The sequence below is a fragment of the Coptis chinensis genome, chromosome 2 (genome assembly GCF_015680905.1).
Source record: "Coptis chinensis isolate HL-2020 chromosome 2, ASM1568090v1, whole genome shotgun sequence".
Taxonomy (NCBI): Eukaryota; Viridiplantae; Streptophyta; class Magnoliopsida; order Ranunculales; family Ranunculaceae; genus Coptis; species Coptis chinensis.
The window spans coordinates 2443463-2462196 of NC_141457.1; the positions used below are offsets into that span (position 1 = coordinate 2443463).

General features: G+C 36.7%; 1 protein-coding gene across 2 annotated transcripts; it reads right to left on the reverse strand.

Moving 5' to 3' along the window:
* Positions 1 to 880: 880 nt before the first annotated feature.
* Positions 881 to 9150, reverse strand: LOC147514349 (methyltetrahydroprotoberberine 14-monooxygenase-like). 2 transcript variants are annotated; one of them, XM_086582510.1, is made up of 3 exons: positions 8124 to 9150; positions 2853 to 3002; positions 881 to 2106 (listed from the first exon to the last, which is right to left on the reverse strand). In XM_086582510.1, exons 1-3 carry the CDS (start codon positions 9105 to 9107, stop codon positions 1480 to 1482), a joined length of 1761 nt encoding a protein of 586 aa, XP_086438636.1. In that variant the 5' UTR covers positions 9108 to 9150; the 3' UTR covers positions 881 to 1479. The 2 variants fall into 2 exon arrangements, with proteins under 2 accessions (XP_086438636.1, XP_086438644.1); XM_086582518.1 differs by lacking the exon at positions 2853 to 3002 and having other exon boundaries at positions 8124 to 9149.
* Between the last annotated feature and the right edge of the window lie 9584 nt (positions 9151 to 18734).

Sequence of the window (18734 nt, forward strand, 5' to 3'; positions counted from 1 at the left end):
AGTGCAGTTAATACTAATTAGCCATAGTACAAGAGCAAGACAATCAGGGGACGTTCTTTTCCTATAGAAATTAAGTACTCCGATCCTAGATGCATTGGTGCTTGACAAACCAGTTTACTCCCTCACGCTAATTACCATTAGAAACCCAACAACAAAACATAAAACCAAATTCAACTTCAGCTTCACTAGATCAAGCCCATTGACATACCCATCACTCCTGATATTGAAATTCAAGACGCCCATATGCCCAAAAAAAATTTTAACTACAAAATAAAATTACTAACAACAAAATTTGATACAAGAAATAAGTTTCAGAAATACGAAATCGAAGTCAACATATCCATACCCTTACCTCTACTTTCAAGTTTCATCGCTGCTTCAATTAACTTCAAACAAGAAAATCTTCAAAAAAAAAAAACAAAATAGGCTGCCGTATTAGAATAGATTGAGCTTTCCATAGAAGCTATTAACAAAAGACGGAGAGAGAGAGAGAAACACGAGTGAACAGAGAAAGTGAGAGAGAGCAACGAGAGTTTATTTTCTTTTTCATTTTCTTTTTATGTTCCTTTGGTTAAGAGAGAGAGAGAGGGTTACGGGAGATAAAAAATGGGAGAGAAAGTTGGAGAGAGAAAATAAAAGAGAAAGAGAGATACAATTGGGGTTTTTTAGTTTTAGGATTGACTAAATCTCGTGGAATATCTCGTGAGGTTTATTATCTCAAGTACCTACGTTTAAGAGAGAGACTATATATATATATATATATATTTATTTATTTATTTATTTTTATTTATTTATTTTTTGAAGGTTAAGCTAGGGTTGACATGGCCCTCACCTGGTTTTATTAAGATAATCTTGTGTACAACCTATTAGCTACCTCCTCTTTAGCAATGATAGCACTTTCAAGGTTTATAAGAGGCACAAAATACACAATATTCTCATCCAAGCATCCACCTAAAGAAGCTAGGTGATCGGCTAGACGATTAGTTTCCCTAAATACATGAAAAAAAGAGATGCGGGCTCTCAAATTCAGTACATAGCTTCTAGATGTTCAGAACCAGATTCAGACAGTACCAAGGAGGGGCGGCAATTTGAGGCACAAAATACACAATATTCTCATCCAAGCATCCACCTAAAGAAGCTAGGTGATCAGCTAGACGATTAGTTTCCCTAAATACATGAATAAAAGAGATGCACTCAAATTCAGTACGTAGCTTCTGGATGTTTAGAACCAGATTCAGGCAGTACCAAGGAGGATCTGCAATCTTGTTAATACTCTGCACAGCATGCATGGAGTCTGACGCCACTATCACCTTCTTGAAGTTGGTCTGTAAACAGCTTCCACGCCTTTTTTTGATTGCCCATTATGCATATATTACTTTAAGAGCAACAAAAGAAAGTTCCAAAATGTTGATTCTCTCAAGTCCTTTCTAATTTTGAGTACGTTTCAACTAGCTACCACCGCCACACGCCCACACCACTTCACGAAGTGTAAAACACGGGGTTGAAACGTGCGGTCAGAAGTACTTGGAGTGGTGTTGCTTTGCAGCTTATAATTCCGGGAGTTCCGGACATGTCGATAGTCGAATCATTTGGGATCTTCAACTCAAATCCGTGAATAATTCGAGCAAGAGCCAAATGCATGACTTGAAGAGAAAATGAGATACCAGGACATACACGCCTACCCGATCCAAATGGAATTAATTCAAGATGCTGACCCCTCAAATCAACATCTGCATGACTAGTAAGAAATCTTTCAGGTCGAAATTCTAATGGATCGTTAGGCCATACATTTGGGTCTCGTTGTAACTTCCATAAGTTGACCATTAGCCGGGTACCTGCTGGGACATGGAAGCCACCCACGTCGCAGTCCTCACTAGCCTCGCGTTCGATTATAGGTCCTGCCGGGTATAATCTCATTGCTTCTTTGATAATGGCTTGGATGTAGGGCAGATTCTTGATGTCCGAATCCTCTACTTGTCTCTCCTTCCCAATCTGTGCATCCAATTCCCGTTGAGCCTTTTTCAACGCATGAACATTGTTTAATAGCAAAGACAGGGTCCATGTAAGTGTCACCGTTGAAGTGTCGCTCCCACCCAGGATCATGTCCTGCACCATAGATATGTAAGAAACCTTTAAGATCATTGTTAATTTAAGGAAGCTCAAGACACTGATCCTTTTTCATTCCCCTTCTTACTGCAGACTAGTACCATTACTTGCACATTTAATGAATATGCCACTCATATAATTCGTTATATGTGAGTATGTGACCAAGACATTTAAATATTTAATGAATATAGAAAGGACATGAATTCGCCTTCAAATTTTGGTGTCCTGTTATGCAAAACAAGCACCATAAACTAGAATAACTGCAACTGCATAACAGTAGGCGTGACTGTAGTAGGGGTTAATGAGAGGAGTCGAGGTGAGGTTTGAGAGGAGAAAAGGCCGGAGGGGATAGGAGTTCGTAGGGTTCGCCCAAGTGAAAGTTAAAACCGGCCATATAGCTAGGGTTAAATGACGACAAGCATGATTAAGGTTCAAATTAGGCAGGAATCGGGTTTTGATATGAAAATATCAGGCTGAGTGCTTGGTAGCTATACTTAATCCTTTAAATGTACTAGCAAATCTACAAACATTGGGGGACTTATTTTGGCAAAATAGGTTTTTCATGATGGGCCATATCAATATTGTTCCAATCCAAATAACCATGCACAGTATTGGTTTTTCTTACTTGATGAAAATTTGCAAAATGCAAAAAATAAATAATTAATTAATTGAAAGCACAGAAATTGCTATTATTGATGATTGCGTGAACATATAGGTGGAATTTGATTTTTCAGCCCGTTGTTTACTTGTCCAAGCTTTTGCTTCTGGGAAGATACATTCGATCCACATGTGCAGTAGGGAAGTGGTGCATGAGGACCATTTCTAAGGTTGGCTAAGTTCAATGGCATTGTATCCCCGCAAAAGTGGACTGAAAACAGGCGGAAATCACTCTCTATCTGCATATTACATTGTATATATACAGAGTGATTTTTAGAAATAGAGAATACAAACCACACCACAACTTTGAGTGGGGTAGAAAAGAAATTGAAATTCATTTGGCACCAATTGAATTGGCTTAAAGTAATCGTGTCCCCACCAAATCACATGCATTATATTCTTCAACGAATTACTCAAAACACAAAATGAGAAAATGACCAAAAAATACATTGAACTTTGCACTTGGTTTCAAAACAGACAACGTATTTTTTTCTTAGAGCATTCCAATGGGGCATGTAAACAGTATATAGTATAAAGTTTACACCTCTTTAAAAAAAAATAATAATAATAATAATAATAAATCCTTCCAATAAAAGTTGTAAACTGTAATTAATAAGCTAATAGCTAATAGAACAAGTGGGAAATTCCCCACTCGGATTCAAATTGTTAAAAAGCTCATACGTCACTCCAAGTGACGTCCCTTTTTAGTTATTAAGTGTTGATTTCTAATTTTTAAACTCGGACGTCACTCCAAATGACATAGAGTGACGTCCCTCTTTAAATTAAGCCTAAACGTCACTCCAAATGACATCCGAGTTTTAAATCTAATTTTTTTTACATCTCTCCATTGGGAGCTATAGAGTGTGGATATACATAGTATATAAATTAGTGTGTATAAGTAGAGTTGTTAAATCCTAATGGAGACTGGATTGAGTCTATGGGGAGGTGTAATTTTACACCCGTATTGGAGATGTCCTTAATTAAATAAACATTGTACTTTCAAAAAGTTTCAATTTAGATAAACCATCAAATACTCCAATTGGATGTCCAGCTTAGCTTACGTGTACCACTGTTAAAATTTTCCACAAATTTAATTTGCTTAAGTGTGCATTAGTGTCAACCTTGAGGTGGCATCGACACACCAACTCATGAAATGCCAACTTAAAATTTGACAATGTAGTAAAATCGAAATGTAAGTTGTTTTTTATTTTGTAGTTTCACACTATCACATCGTCTTCTTCCACCGCATATTCAATTTTCTCTCCTCAGAAAACAAAATCAATCATGGCGACAACAATGGTACTGGATCCATAATCACAGAACCACCAGCATCAAACCCATCTTTCAAATCAGACATCGACCAATCATCCTCAAATCACTCCAACGCCAAATCGAGTTCGTCGCCAAACAGAAGAATCTCAAACGCGAACTCCTCCGTGCTCTGGAGGAAGTCAAGAGGATTCAATCTGTTGCTCTTGTCATTGGTCAGTTTATGGAGATGGTTGATCAGAATAATGGTATTGTCGGTTCCACTATTGACTAGCTATCTTTGTTGTTAATTACTTTCAAATTCAGTCAACAATAGAGCTCAAAGGAGGGGGAAAATCACTAGTTCTTAAAATGGCCACACATTCCATTCACTTTTACATGCATGATGGCAACCATTGATTAGGCTATGGTTAGAAATCAATTCTGTTTCTATTGATGGAAGTCATGGAACTTATTGAATGCTTGGCGTGTGTTCTAAACTATATAAAAAAGAAAAGAAAATAAATAATATAGAAGTTCTAATGTTCATATTGGCTGCTCGGCATAATCGTGTAGCTCACCAAGCAAACTTGACGTGAATTGTAATATGTGAACTATGAAGCTAGTTATTCATCCAACAATGTGCTGCTTACTTAGTTATTTAATGGCGGAAGTCATACTCAATGTTCTGACAGTTGAAACGTGATGTGGATGCCACCTCAAGGTTGAAGAAACTAACGCCAAATAGACAAATTAGATTTGGGGAAAATTTGAAGGGTCCACATAAGTTGGACATCCAATTAATTGGACGATTTGTCTAACTTTTTGAAAGTACAATGTTTTTTTGAATATTAGATAGCGAAAAAAAAAAAAAAATTATTTGAATATAAAAAAATACATTGTCTGTTTTGAAACCAAGTGCAAAGTTCAATGTATTCTTTGGTCATTTTCTCAACACAAAAGTGTAGTAAGGTCCAAATCATTGGACACAAAAATATTCTCTCTATCCTCAAAACACGGTTTTTTCCAGTTTTAGAGATCGGAGTACAGTACCATTGGACTCAGCCTACGAGAGGCAAATTTTGCAGCTGATATAACTGCAAGAGTGATGTAGAACATAGAGCCTATATTTATAGTCTAATTGTTTTTAGTAAATCTAAGTATACTAAAAACAAGTTATTTTCGTTTTTATTATCTAAGTCTAATTTAGAAGTGTCTAGAAGTCTAGTTTGTGAGTTCTAGTAGTCTTAGAAGGTTACTATTATGATATAAATAAATAAGGAAATTGTTTCTTAGTGTTTTAGTATGTTTCTAAGATGATTTGATGAAGTTCTCTATATAAAGAGCTGCATGGACGAAAAGTTCAATCAACTCTTTAATATTATGAATAAATTTATGTTTCAATTTATCTCTTTAATGTTCTAATGAACTTTAAATATCGTTTCCACTACCTCAATTGGTATTAGATTCTGACGGTGTTCTAGGGTTGATATCCAGTTCGAAGTTGAAGAACGTTCCCAGAATGTAAATACTAGTTGTTTTTTTTTTTTTTTTTTTTTTTTTTTTTTTTTTTTTTTTTTTTTTAAATCTGTTAAGAGTATCTTTAGATTGAAGATTTTTATTGATGACACACCCATAGTGTTGATACAATCTTTCTTTATTGAAGTTCACAATAAGAAAACAAATGTAGGAATTTTCAATCAATTCCAACGCACCAACCATAGTGCAACTTAACCTTTACATCTTCAGGTTTGATTTTCTACCATCCATATTTTTCATCTTCCACCCCCATCACTCTACCACCAACGATCCTTACCCACCATTGTTTTCATTAAACCATCACCACCACCCAAAAAAAAATGAAAATTTCTCAATTAAATCAACAACAACTTCATGCTCAAATTTGTGCTATCGAACAAAGATTTTGTGAAATACAAGAAGAGCTTCAAGATATTGATTTTGAGTACGATAAAACTTCTCACCCTAATTACTATGATCGCTTATGGCATCAACAAGATTATTCTGATTGTTCTTATAAGTTGTCTCAATTACACTTTGCTCATAGAAAATATTCTCAAGCACTTCAAGATTATGCATTTCGTCATCAAGAGATCGAACATTAGACAACAACAACTTTACGCAATGGCTGGGAACTCCCTTTCTAGATTTTCTTTAGATATTAATTGTGAGTTGAGGAACGAAATCATGTAAAACTCTTTTCAATGTACCGAGCTTGATCATGGTTGGACGTTAGTCCAGACCACAAAATTTTGTAATTGTCCTATGTTTTTAATATAATTTTTATTTACCAAGCAAAAAAAATAATTTTACGCACAAAGAGTTGTTGAAGAACAAATATATGCTCAATAGATTGCTAAAACGAATTATCATCGAGTGCAACAAGAAAAGGAAGAGAATTATCGTAGTTTGCAACAAGAAAAAGAAAGAATACGACAAGAGGAACAAAGAGATTGGCTTTCTGACATGAGTAAAAGAGTGGTTTATGAAAGTTGAGTTTTTGTTACTAAGAAGTTGTCTCTATCTCCATCACCATGTGAGTGAAAATGTATTTTCTACATCCACTCTTGAAGTTTGTGATTGTATAGTGCCTTCTACTCCTCTGAAAGATGAAGTTCAAATGCTTACAATTGTTCCAGTATCAAATCAAATTGTGGATAATAAACAAACTATAGATATTTATATTGAGGAGGAGAAAAATATTCAAGAGAAGGTTAATGTTGCTAAAGTTTTAGGAGATGATGTTGATTTGCATGAGATAATGTCACTTGTTGCTAAAGAAGTTGTCAATATTTCTAATCTTGAGCAAGAACTCGAGGATGATTTAATTGTTAAAGAGGAGGAGAATATAGCATATCACAGTTTTTCAAAGAAATTTATTTGTGAAGACCTATACTTGAAGTTTTGTGAAAATTGATTGATGTTTGTGTTTGCCTCAAGAATTTTGTGTCAAATTGTCAAAAGAAAATATGGAAGAATCAAGTTATTGTGTCTACTTTGCCTTGCTCCAATCGAAGAATTGTCATTCATATGCATAACTCGAGGGCGAGTTATTTTAAAGAATGGGAGAATGATGTAGAACATAGAGCCTATGTTTATTGTCTAATTGGTTTTAGTAAATCTAAGTATACTACAAACAAGTTATTTTCGTTTTTATTCTTTAAGCGTAATTTAGAAGTGTCCAGAAGTCTAGTTTGTGAGTTATAGAAGTCTTAGAGTTGAAGGTTACTACTATGTTATAGATGGATTAGGAAAGTGTTTCTTACTATTTTAGTATGTTTCTAAGATGCTTTTATGGAGTTTTCTATATAAAGAACTTCATGGATGGAAATTGTAATCAACTTTTCAATATTATCAATAAACTTATATTTCAATTTTTCACTTTAATGTTTTATTAAACTTTAATATCGCTTCCGCTACGTCAAAGAGTGCAAGGTATAGTTCTAGATTGTATATTTTGGACTTGTATGAAAGGAAACCCCTACAAGTAATGAGAGGTCCCTAGCTTCATCTATTTTAAATTTGATACATGAGTGTCTAAAGACCACGACACACTTTACTTGTTCATGACACATGCGCAATCAACTGCCTTATGCATGCCGAAATTAGTTCAACGTGCTATATAGGGTTGTCAATGAATCGGTTTGGGTCATGTTCTGAAAAATCCGAAATCGAGCCGATAAAATAATTGGGTACCCAAAACCGAACCGAACTGATAATATTATATTTCATCCGAAACCGAACCGATAAGATAACAAATCAAATTCAAACCGACCCGAATCAAAAATTATAAAATTAATTAAATCTTAAATCAAATCTATTAATTTTAGCCACACAATTGATAAAACCTATACAAAATTAATCATAAAATATTACTAAAATGCCATCTTATCGGTTCGAGTTCATATCGGTTCGGTAGAGGAAAAACCTGAAACCAAACCAATATCGGTTCGGTTCGAGTTCATATGGTTTGGTTTGGTAGAGGACAAACCAAATTACCAAGGGTTTATCGGGTTATTGAAACCCATTGACAGCCCTAGTGCTATATATCCAGTTAAATTTGGACTAATTTTATCAAATTATGATTTACATACCAGGATAAGAGACTTGATGACTGTATCAGGATCATCACCCGGTAATTGGTTCTCCTCCATAATAGACAATGTAATGTCTATGAAGTCCTTCTCCACCTCCTCTTTCGTTTTGTTTGCTGTACTTCCAGTTCCAGCTGAGACTGACACCCTCCTTTGGCGATGTTCCTCCACCCAGCTCTGGAGGACAGAATCCAATTCCTTGGCCGCCCGCTTCATAGCACGGTCCAGTCCTCGCAACCGATCCAACCATCCCAAATATGGTACTATGTCCGATAAAGCCGTCACACACATAAGACGGACAACCTCTTCCATCACTTTTTTATACCTATCACCTTTGGACCCAAAATTCTTTTTCCCAGCTACAATTCTTGCAACCACATTAAAAGAAATCTCGCCAAACCATTTGCTCATATCTACCAATACCCACACATTATCGTCTTTGTTTTTTGTCCACAACTCGTACAGGTTTCTAAAACAAGCGTCCATCTCTGATATTCTTAGGGGCTTGAGCATATCAAGGCGGTGGTTTGATAGAAGTTTAAGTGTAGTCATCTTACGAAGTTCACGCCAATAAGATCCATAAGGTGTGAACCCAATAGACTCTTCGTTGTAGAACATGTACTTGATTGCTTTGTTAACTGGTCGATTGGAGAAGATTTTGTCATTTGTAGTGAAACATTCCTTCACCAGCTCCCAGTTACTCACCACAAATGTCGGATACACACCAAGATGAATTGTAAAGGCCGGTCCATATTTATCGGTGAGTTCTCCAAGTACAAAATGAACCAGCTTAGGACCACTTACTAGATTAAGATGTCCAACTAGAGGCCATGCACCGGATACTTCAGGTGCCTTCCGCGTCTTGCTCACGTTACCACTTCTCTTCTTGACGATACAGATGAGAACAATAACGATGAAACTAAAAACGATAGGTGCCGGGGCAATTATTGAAGTTGGTAGCCATTGGTGAAGTTGGGGATACATTGGTGAAGAGGGGGACTTTGTGTGTCTGTGATTAAAAGTGTGCAATGTGAAAGATTATATACTGTATTTCGATATGATTCGTTTAGAGCACGTAATATGATTGTGTCATTTTCTTTTTTTTTATTAATACATTTGCATTTTATTAAAAATTCTCCTACTTTGATCAAAGTCATCAAACGAGACTAACGAGATGGGGCCCAAGTTAACAAACGTTTTCTCTGGTGCACAAAACTTTAGTAGTTCTAGTAGTAGTTCTAGACTTCTAGAAAACATTTGGCAATTGGCAAGGATGGAGTGATGGACATATTTTCTCAATGCCCATTTACTAATAATTGAGTATTTTATTTTAATTTTTTGGTAAAGATAATTAATAATTAAGTATCCCCAATAGTTGCAATTGACAGCATATGATTTCAGATTGTTTTCTGTCCGCGTGAAGTTTGTATGATAGTGTATAAACATGAAAATCATGTAAGCGCCGACTGATATGATGTTCAGGCTCACGAGAATCACGTGGAATTGTGGATTCTTTCCTCCGAAAGTCGAACCATGCACAGTCGCCATACTTGGGCCTGTCAATGGGCTAGATGCATAGTGGGATTTGACTAGCGGATCGATGTCCACATTCCACAGGGCCAACCAGCTGCTCATAAGCGGTTCTCTACAAAATGCAATGGTAGACGGGCGGTTGGAGAGCCTAACGCCTAGACCTGCTGGGCGGTTTTTTTTCAAATATATCTTATAATATATATACACCTATACTACAAGAAATAAATAAAATTATTTACTATAACTCAAAAAATAAACACAAACAAATATACTTATTACAAAAATGCGTAATAGTTGAAAAAAATCGACTTCATATAAAAACATACTCTTTCTTATAGTGGCATGTAATTTACATTGGACTTTAGTCTTTTAAACTCATTCAAATCTTAAGCCTACACGTCTTTAATTTTCAACATTTAATTACTCAAAAAAAAAAAAAAAAAAAAACTGGACCGGCTAGAGGCCGCCTAGACTCGCCTATTCGGTCCACCGATTTTTTAAACGACTTGGGCCTAGGCGAGTCGGTTGAGCACCGCCTAGCGCCTAGAGACCACCTAGACCGATTTTTAGAACACTGACAAAATGTATAGTCCGCCCATTATTTGTGAGATGGGCTCCCAAATGTACCGCTACATCTCTACTACTTATAAGTGGCGTGGTTGAGTTAGCCATTTGAGTTGTGTATCGGTTCTAACATTGCATAATTTTGTGCCACGTGTTATGTCTAACCATTTGAGCCTATTTTTGTGTTCTGTTTTTGTCTTTTTGTTTTTCGTTTCATAATTTTTTGTTGGCCCCACTAGGAAAAAGAGAGAGAGAGAGGCCCACCTATGGAAAATGTGTTAAGTTTTTTTGTTTGATTTTTTTTGTTGGGCCCATCATAGAAAGAAAAAAAATAAATAGAGAGAGACACTACCTATGTGGGAACCACGTGCTAAGGCTAGTAATCTTTCTTTTTCTCCATCCATTCTCCTTTTATCTCTTCTTCCAAACTCTGTGTCTTTAGCCAAGTAATTTAAGTCCACTATAAATAATCCGACCACTACCTATACTACACAACCCTCTATCATCCTCGTCTTTACACCTACTTTCATTAGTATCGATTTTTGTCGTCATAACCATATCAAACTTTCCTATAGATTTGAGGCCAATTTGGTTCTTTCAAACCTCAATACCTGATACATCAAAATGAAATAATAAGACAATGAATTTTGGAGGAGAGAATATAGGAAAATGTGAAAACTGACTCAACGAGTACCCACTCAACTTTGTTTGTCATTTAGCAGTTGGTTTCGGAGCCCATCTCTCAAATAATGGGCTCGCTAGCATTTCTCATAAATTATACATGCTGAAACATCACAATTTTGGTCTGGAAAAGAGGGCCCATATCCTTCTTTCTAAGAGCCCACCTAGCTACCTCATGGGCCTCCCCATTGAAAAGCCTACTTACCAGTGAAAATCTCTACTATTATAATGAGGCTTGCCTCTCCCCAAAGCCAACTGCCCAATAATCCTCTCACATAATTGCAAATTTTATGGGATGGCTAATAGTGGCTCACATAAGCTGTCAGCAACTTCGCCCCGTGTAATAATTGTTTTGTCCTTCAATCAGAAAACAAGTTCTTCAAACATGCAAAGCTTTATTTGGAAACTAAAACAACTTTTTTGTTTTTGCCCTTTTCACAGGACCCACCAATCTAACTACGTGAAATTGTGTCCACCACTTTCATTGGTTTTTTTGTTCTTTTTTCTGGCCCCACCAATTATATTAGGCATACACAGTATGTGTGTTTGCTCAACGTGCGACGCACGTGCAGACATACTAGTTAAGTTTAATACTACTACCAAAAAACTTAATAGCTAGTTTTGTACCAGTAACTAAAGGCTCCTACTGCCAATCAAGATTAGAGGGAAAGACTTGGGTTGTGTTATGATTTTTTTTTTTTTTTTTTTTTTTTTTTTTGGTGCATAAGCAAGGTTTTTATAGGGGTCCCCTCATAAAAATGAATAAAAGTTTGTTACATCCTTACATATTTCTTACCAATAGTATCATCATAGATAATTTTCTTTACATCTTCCGAAAATGAACTAGAAACTAACTCTTTGTAACTAACAGTAGGAATATTACTTTCGCCAGATCCGCCACCGGTTTATTAGTCTCCCTGTATACATGGGTTATACTGAAATGCTCAAGTGCTTCCTTCATATTTCGAATGCTTCGGATCATCTTCTCTGCTTCCCATGGATGTTTGGTCTTTTCATTCAAAAATGATATGATATTTGTTGAATCAGTTTGCACTGCAATCTTCTTGAATCCATGTCTGTATGCCATCTTCAGCCCTTGTTATACTACTTGTAACTCAATCAAAGCTATGGTCTTCATGTATGATCGGCCATGGCTTGCTTTAAGTACTTCTCCCTTATCATTGCGCAATACTGTTGCCCATCCTCCCTCTATCCCATTCAACGTCCCATCTGTATTCAAATTGTGAATCCCCATTTCTACCCTCTTCCACTTACAGTACTCATGCCTGTTCTGTTTTACTCCCACATCGATGTTCCACCTCTCTATGAAGTTCTGAGCTTCTGGCCCTTGTTTCATTATGATTTTCATTACCAGTAGGTGATAAGAGCCCAAAACTATAGTTTTAACACCTTAATAATATTACATTTAGACCAATTATGTTTATAATAAATAAGAGTTAGTACTGTTTACGTACTTTTGTGTACATTTAGACCAGAAATATATCACTTTTGCAAGAGAAAGAAGCAAAGGTTGGTTGCTAAGAAGTTCGATGGTTAAAGCCCAAGTTTCAAGGAGAAAAAACCTTTTTAAAGCCCAGTCAAAGTTGAAAAGTCAAAGTCAATGCGGGCAGAAATAGAGCATAAAAGTCAATAGAACTTCCACAGGTTGTATCTTTAGGCTCAAACCTCAGAATTGGGCCTATTATATGTCAAAATGACCGGCTCGGAAGGAGCTTTCTAATGGTTTAGGCTTTGATCCAATCAGAGGAGTAAAAGTGGACGAAAAGGCTGTTATAGTAATTTTCAGCAGAGAAACCTTTTTTGGATTTAAGTAATTAGGTTTTGGGCTTGATTTAGTGGCCCAAAACATTGCTCCAAAGCCCATGCACGAAATTGTAAACCTAGCCCTCTCCTATATAAAGAGGACTAAGGAAAAACTCTAACTCACTCCTACCTCTTCTCTTTAGTTGAACCTAGTTTATATTTTATTAGCCTAGCTACTATTAATACAATTTAAGTTATTTATATTCCTTTAATTATGTTTTCTTATTATTATTATTTCTTCCATGATAGTCTAATGAACCATAGCTAAACCTCCATTAGAGGGGTTTAGTTGAAGCTTTGATGAAGACTTGATGTGTTAGTATAGAATAGTTGTATTAAAGAGTTTAAAGTCCAGGGTTTTCTATTTAGCAATAAGTAAAATAAACCTAGACTAGAGGGTAGTTCATTCACCATGAGAATGGGTTTCAACTTCCTCTCATGCTAATTATTAGTTGGCTAGAGATACCATAAATAATTAGGGATAAAAAGACCTAACCTTTATGTTGAACCTTGTGTGAAAACATAAAGATTAGGGTTGCAACAAACTTCATACTAGCATGTTAGGGATTAATCAAGGTGGATTTCAAATCTCCTTAATTTCTTCTTCATATTCACATCTTATTATTTTATTGTCATAATTTAATTTAGAATATATTCAATATTAGTTTTCACCATATTAGTTATATTTAGAATCATTACTCTCATGCTGTTTAATTATTAATCATTAGTGAAATTATTAGTTATGTTATAAGCAATTAGGAGTGGAACGAATTCTTACTCTAGTTTTATTACATGATAATTGAGAGTAGAACTTTGATCAAAAGAATAAAATTATAGTTTACTTATTCCTAGTATAATTAGCTAAGATAGAGTAAAAGCAAATTTTCATACTATCAAATGGCGCCACTGCCATCTTAGTTGTCTTTAGAATTTAATTCTCGTAGCTTTTTCAATTCTACAAACAGCCCAATTCACCCACCCACCCTATTGTTCGAAAGTGCTTGTGTTTCTGACTGTATTTTATGTTTCTTGAAAACAGGATTTTGCTCCTGGAAGTCTACTTGAATTTTTTTGAAGTTGTACTCGGAGCGCACATGCGCCCTTCCTTCCAGTAAGCTTATTTTGTGTTTTCTTTCCAATTTTAAGGCCCAGCCCATTAAGAAACCATGCGAAAGCCTGTTTCTAAAAAAATTGACAGAGCGCGCACGTGCCCTTGTTACGTTATAATTGAGCGCACCCACACCCCTCTGAAGAAAGCTCGATATACATAGGTTAGTTACAGGTCATATTTTCGTTGGAAATAATTGTTGATTCAGTGTTCCAAGCTTCCACAGGACACTGAGGTTCGTATTAAAGATGCCATTCATAAGCGTAGCAAGGAGGCATTCAGGTTCTCCTCCTTTCACTCCTCGTTTCTTCTGTCAGAGGAGTTTAATTCTAGTATATCAGGTTTTTGTTTGACTGCTGTTAGTGTTTCTTTCATATTGGACTTAGCCTTGCATGAGATTAAGGTCTAGTAAGAGAAAACCATTTAACGTTATCTATCGTAAACGTCAATGCACACGCCTATCTAGGATATCACACACTACACCTGCATCAATGGCTAAAGAAGCAAAAACTCCTCTATCTGATTTTTACAAAGTCCTAAACGATGGCCCTAAGTCTTGCATCGTTCTTGTAGGCCCAGTGGGGGATTTTTGAATTCCCCTGAAATTTTTTAATTTATTACCAGTTTTTTATGGTTTATACCACTAAAAGCCTTATCAACATATGTGTAGGATAGAACAAGTTCTCACTACATTCCATCATCCTAACATAGGTTTTGAACAAATTAAACTGAGGGTGTTTCCTTTCACCCTAGCCGATAAGGCGACGTCTTAGTTAACTGCCCAAACGCCTAATTCCGTGGACTCATGGGCCAAACTTGTTCAATTGTTCATGAAATAGTTTTACCCACCACTGAAGACAGATGAAATTATTCAAAAGATTCATTTCTTCCGCCAGAACCCTCATGAATCCTTTTCAGAGGCCTGGAACCGGTACACTGATCTTCTTATAGAGTGTCCACATCATAACCTTGCGAAAGACATGCTTGTTTGTGCCTTTTTCAAGGGGCTTTCACATCATCATAATGAGGTTTTTGATATAATGAATGGGGATAGTTTCCTTAGTAAAGGAGCTTCAGAGGCTTATAGGTTGTTAGAATTGAAGATCAATCAAAGCGTAATAATAACTGGGGAGGGTGGTAATGACATCCCCCGCTCATCTACTTCTTCTTCCATGGCCAAGGCTGCCAGTATGTTTGAGGTTAAACTTGATCCCGAGCTTAGAACTCTAATCGAATTCCTCACAAAAAAGGTAGAAGCCATTTCTGTTCAACATAAGCCTACTTATGTCATGAACATCAGCTCTCTTCCATGTAATTTATGTTTTAGTCTTGAGCATATCGACTCCTATTGTCCTATTGTCTATGAACAACCACCCGCACAGCCAGACAATGTTTGCTCCTTAAATAGCCTTTCTAACGCACCTTAGAGACAAAACCCCAACTTCAGTTGGCGTAATAATCAACCAGTTATACCTCCGGGGTTTAATAATCAAAATGTTAGGCCAGCAAACAACTATAACCCAGCTCCACCAGGACAAGTACAAGGACAAGGTAATAATAATAATAATAATAATAATAATAATAATAATAATAATAATAATAATAGAGGTATCGTTCCGGTTACTAACAACTATCGCAACCCACCCATTAATAATCAACGTGAGATAGTTCCTGTCACACCACCTGTGGCCACTACACCTTCACAACCGGATCGTTTCGATGCCTGCATGCAAGCTCAACAACAGATTCTACAATCCATTCAACAATCCATACAACAGTTAACCCAAGATAAAGCCCAACCAAAAGGTGTGTTTTCGGGTCAAGCTATACTTAATCCTAAATTGCCAAACACAACCTTTGAAGTAACCGGTAATACTAGTAAAAAAAATTTAAACGTAGGTGAGTTAAATGCCATCACCACTCTCCAATTCTGGTAGAGTGGTTGATAACCCCGTAACTATGCCCGTTGATACACCACCAGTGGTCATTGCAAATGAAACTTTACTAGATACCGAAATAGAAACTGAAGATCCTACCCCTGTAGAGGTACTAGTTAAACCACAACCCAAGGGGAAAGCGGCCAAGGATAAAAATCCTATTGACCCATATGCTAAATATAGAGAGAAACCACCGTTTCTCCAGAGACTAGCCATGTTAAAAAAGGATACAAATTTTGATGAGATTAGGAAAGTTTTTAAAAATCTAACGATAAACCTACTTTTTCTTGAAGCTATTAAAAAATTACCACAACATGCTAAGTTTCTGAAAGACTTGTGCACTACTAGGCAGAAAACAAACATTCCAAAAGACGCCTTTTTAACTGAACAGTTTCCCACTCTCTATCTAAACATAATAGAATCGTTAAGTACAAATACCCTGGTCGTCCTACTATACAATGCACCTTAGGGGATACCCACACGACAACTGCTCTATTAGAACTGGGGGCGAGTGTTAACTTACTCCCTTATTATCTATATAAACAAATAGGTCTACAAGAGATGCAACCAACTAAAATGACGTTGCAATTAGCTGACCGTTCTATTAAGCATCCTAAAGGTGTTGTTGAAAACGTGCTTGTTAAAGTTCAAGATTTTTACTACCCAGCCCCGTTATCCTCAATACAGAAGTCACTAACGACTCTGTTCCTATCATCTTAGGGCGTCTCTTCTTGGCAACCACCTGATAGGGTTATATACTAAAAATATTACTTTTGTATTAACTCTAATTCTTTATATTTTGGATGAGAATCATATGGGCAAATGTTATGCATATTATATATGTTATTAGTTATATGCATGTGTCTAATACTTTATGTTGTAGATGATATGGTGTGAACACACAGAAGATCATATCATCAGTACCTTATAAAGTATAAGTAATCGTTCACAACCTAGATAGATTTGGACAAACCATTGGTATGATTGTAGTATAATCTGGTATTAGTCTATCTTGACTATAGGATTACACTAGTACACTTTGTGTGTATTGAACAGGACCAAGTGAGGTTGTTTATCTTTATATTGACTATATAAAAGAACAAACGCCTTTGTTATTATGGATGCTTGTCCTCCTAATCCGGATATAATAACGGGCACTTACATGCATTGTACGCTTTAAATCATCAATGAGTGAGATTCATTTGCGAATCAACAAACTCGATGAATTGGGTAATGACATTATATGTAAGGTGAGTTGTTGATTATAGAAGGAATCCGTGTCCTGCAAGAAGTCGGGTTGATGATGTCCCCTTGAGGAGCTCAAAAAGATTGTCATGTAAACCCTGCAGGTGGATTTATTCCGACATGACAATGAGGTTGAGTGGTACTACTCAAGGACATAAGAAGTTGATTAATAATGTAGTTGTCAGTAACTTGACTTAATCAACGGACATTCGATATCTTAAACACGGGGAGATCAACGAGCATATAATATGGAGCCCATAAACGCTGACACGCAATTTGGGATTAGGGCTGTAGTGCAATAATGACCTTTAGTGGAATAAGTCATTTGTTGACGGACTTGGGCCGTGTGTTCTGGGCAAACATGGGAAGCCCATGCCCGTCAGGAGGCCCAACCCTAATTTCTCCTCATGGTCCCTATTGTAGCCTATAAATAGAATACTCTCTCTCTGGCCGAAATTTACTATTCACTGGATTAGAAAAAGAGGCAAGGAAAGATAGATCCAAAATTGGATCTAGCTTTGTGAGAAAGAAGGGGGTTGGTAGATCGTTGTCCACACAACGTCCAATCTATTCTAAAGGAATACAACAGAAAATCAAGGGGTTGATTGTTGATTCAGATTCATAAAGCTTGGATTCTCAGAGTTATCAAAACCGGATTCAAAGGTATGTTTTCTATCCAAAACTGTGAACCCCATTAATTCCGCTGTGCGTGGGTTTTCGCGGTTTGTAGAAATTTGCGTTCTGAAATAATGGTTCCTACACCGCCAACGCGTTCATAAACTGTTGTGATGGTTCAATGTCCATGTCCTTTGGACACCTTTCTATTGAGATGAATGTTTTCAAAATAATGCAACAGTTACCCGATACGACTATCGATGGAGAAGTCATGATCGAGAGTTAAGCTCAAGATTATTTTAACAACACGTTTCTAGAGAATCATATGCACCAATTCCTTTCCTTCGGAAGTTCTGACTTCGATGATGACTCCTATGTAGAGGAAATCAATGCCCTTTTCGAGTCTACTCCTATCTTCGATCTTTCTGTAGCTCCATCTTCCGAGTTTGAAGACCTCTTACCTAAACAAGTCTTTACTACTCAAGATGGAGACCCTCCGGAAGCCTTCTACCCATTCCTCCTACCTCTGTGCTTAAACCTCTTCTTGCTGAGTTGAAATATATCCATCTTGATCCGGATGGTAGTCATCCGGTGATCATATCTTCTCAGTTGTCTACTGATGAAGAGGCACATTTGATTAGGGTGATTAGGGAACATCGTTCTGCGATCAGTTGGTCCCTAGACGACATTAAGGGGATTGACCCTAGCGTATGCACACATCGCATACATTTGGAGGATAATGCGAAGACTTCACGCGAACTTCAGCGTCGCTTGAACCCTGCCATGAAAGAGGTGGTCAGGGAAGAAGTCTTATGGTTACTCGATGCGGCTATCATATATCCCATCTCCGGTAGCGAATGGGTAAGCCCCATTCAAGTAGCTCCTAAAAAATCGGTGTTACCATTGTGCATAATGCTGCTAGCGAATATGTTTCCACACGAGTTCCTATTAAATGGAGGATCTGTATTGACTACAGATGCTTAAATGCCATGACACGAAATGATCACCTTCCTTTAGCTTTTATAGATCAGATGCTTGAACGTCTAGCTGGTCATGCTTATTACTATTTTTTAGATGGCTACTCTGGCTATTTTCAGATCATTA

Coding starts and splice junctions, on each gene's coding strand:
- LOC147514349 (XM_086582510.1), bottom strand. CDS start 9,107: ATGTATCCCCAACTTCACCAATGGCTACCAACTTCAATAATTGCCCCG. Junction 3,003..8,123: donor TCATCAAGTCTCTTATCCTG/GTATGTAAATCA, acceptor TGTAATATGCAG/ATAGAGAGTGATTTCCGCCT. Junction 2,107..2,852: donor AGAAGCAAAAGCTTGGACAA/GTAAACAACGGG, acceptor TCTATGGTGCAG/GACATGATCCTGGGTGGGAG.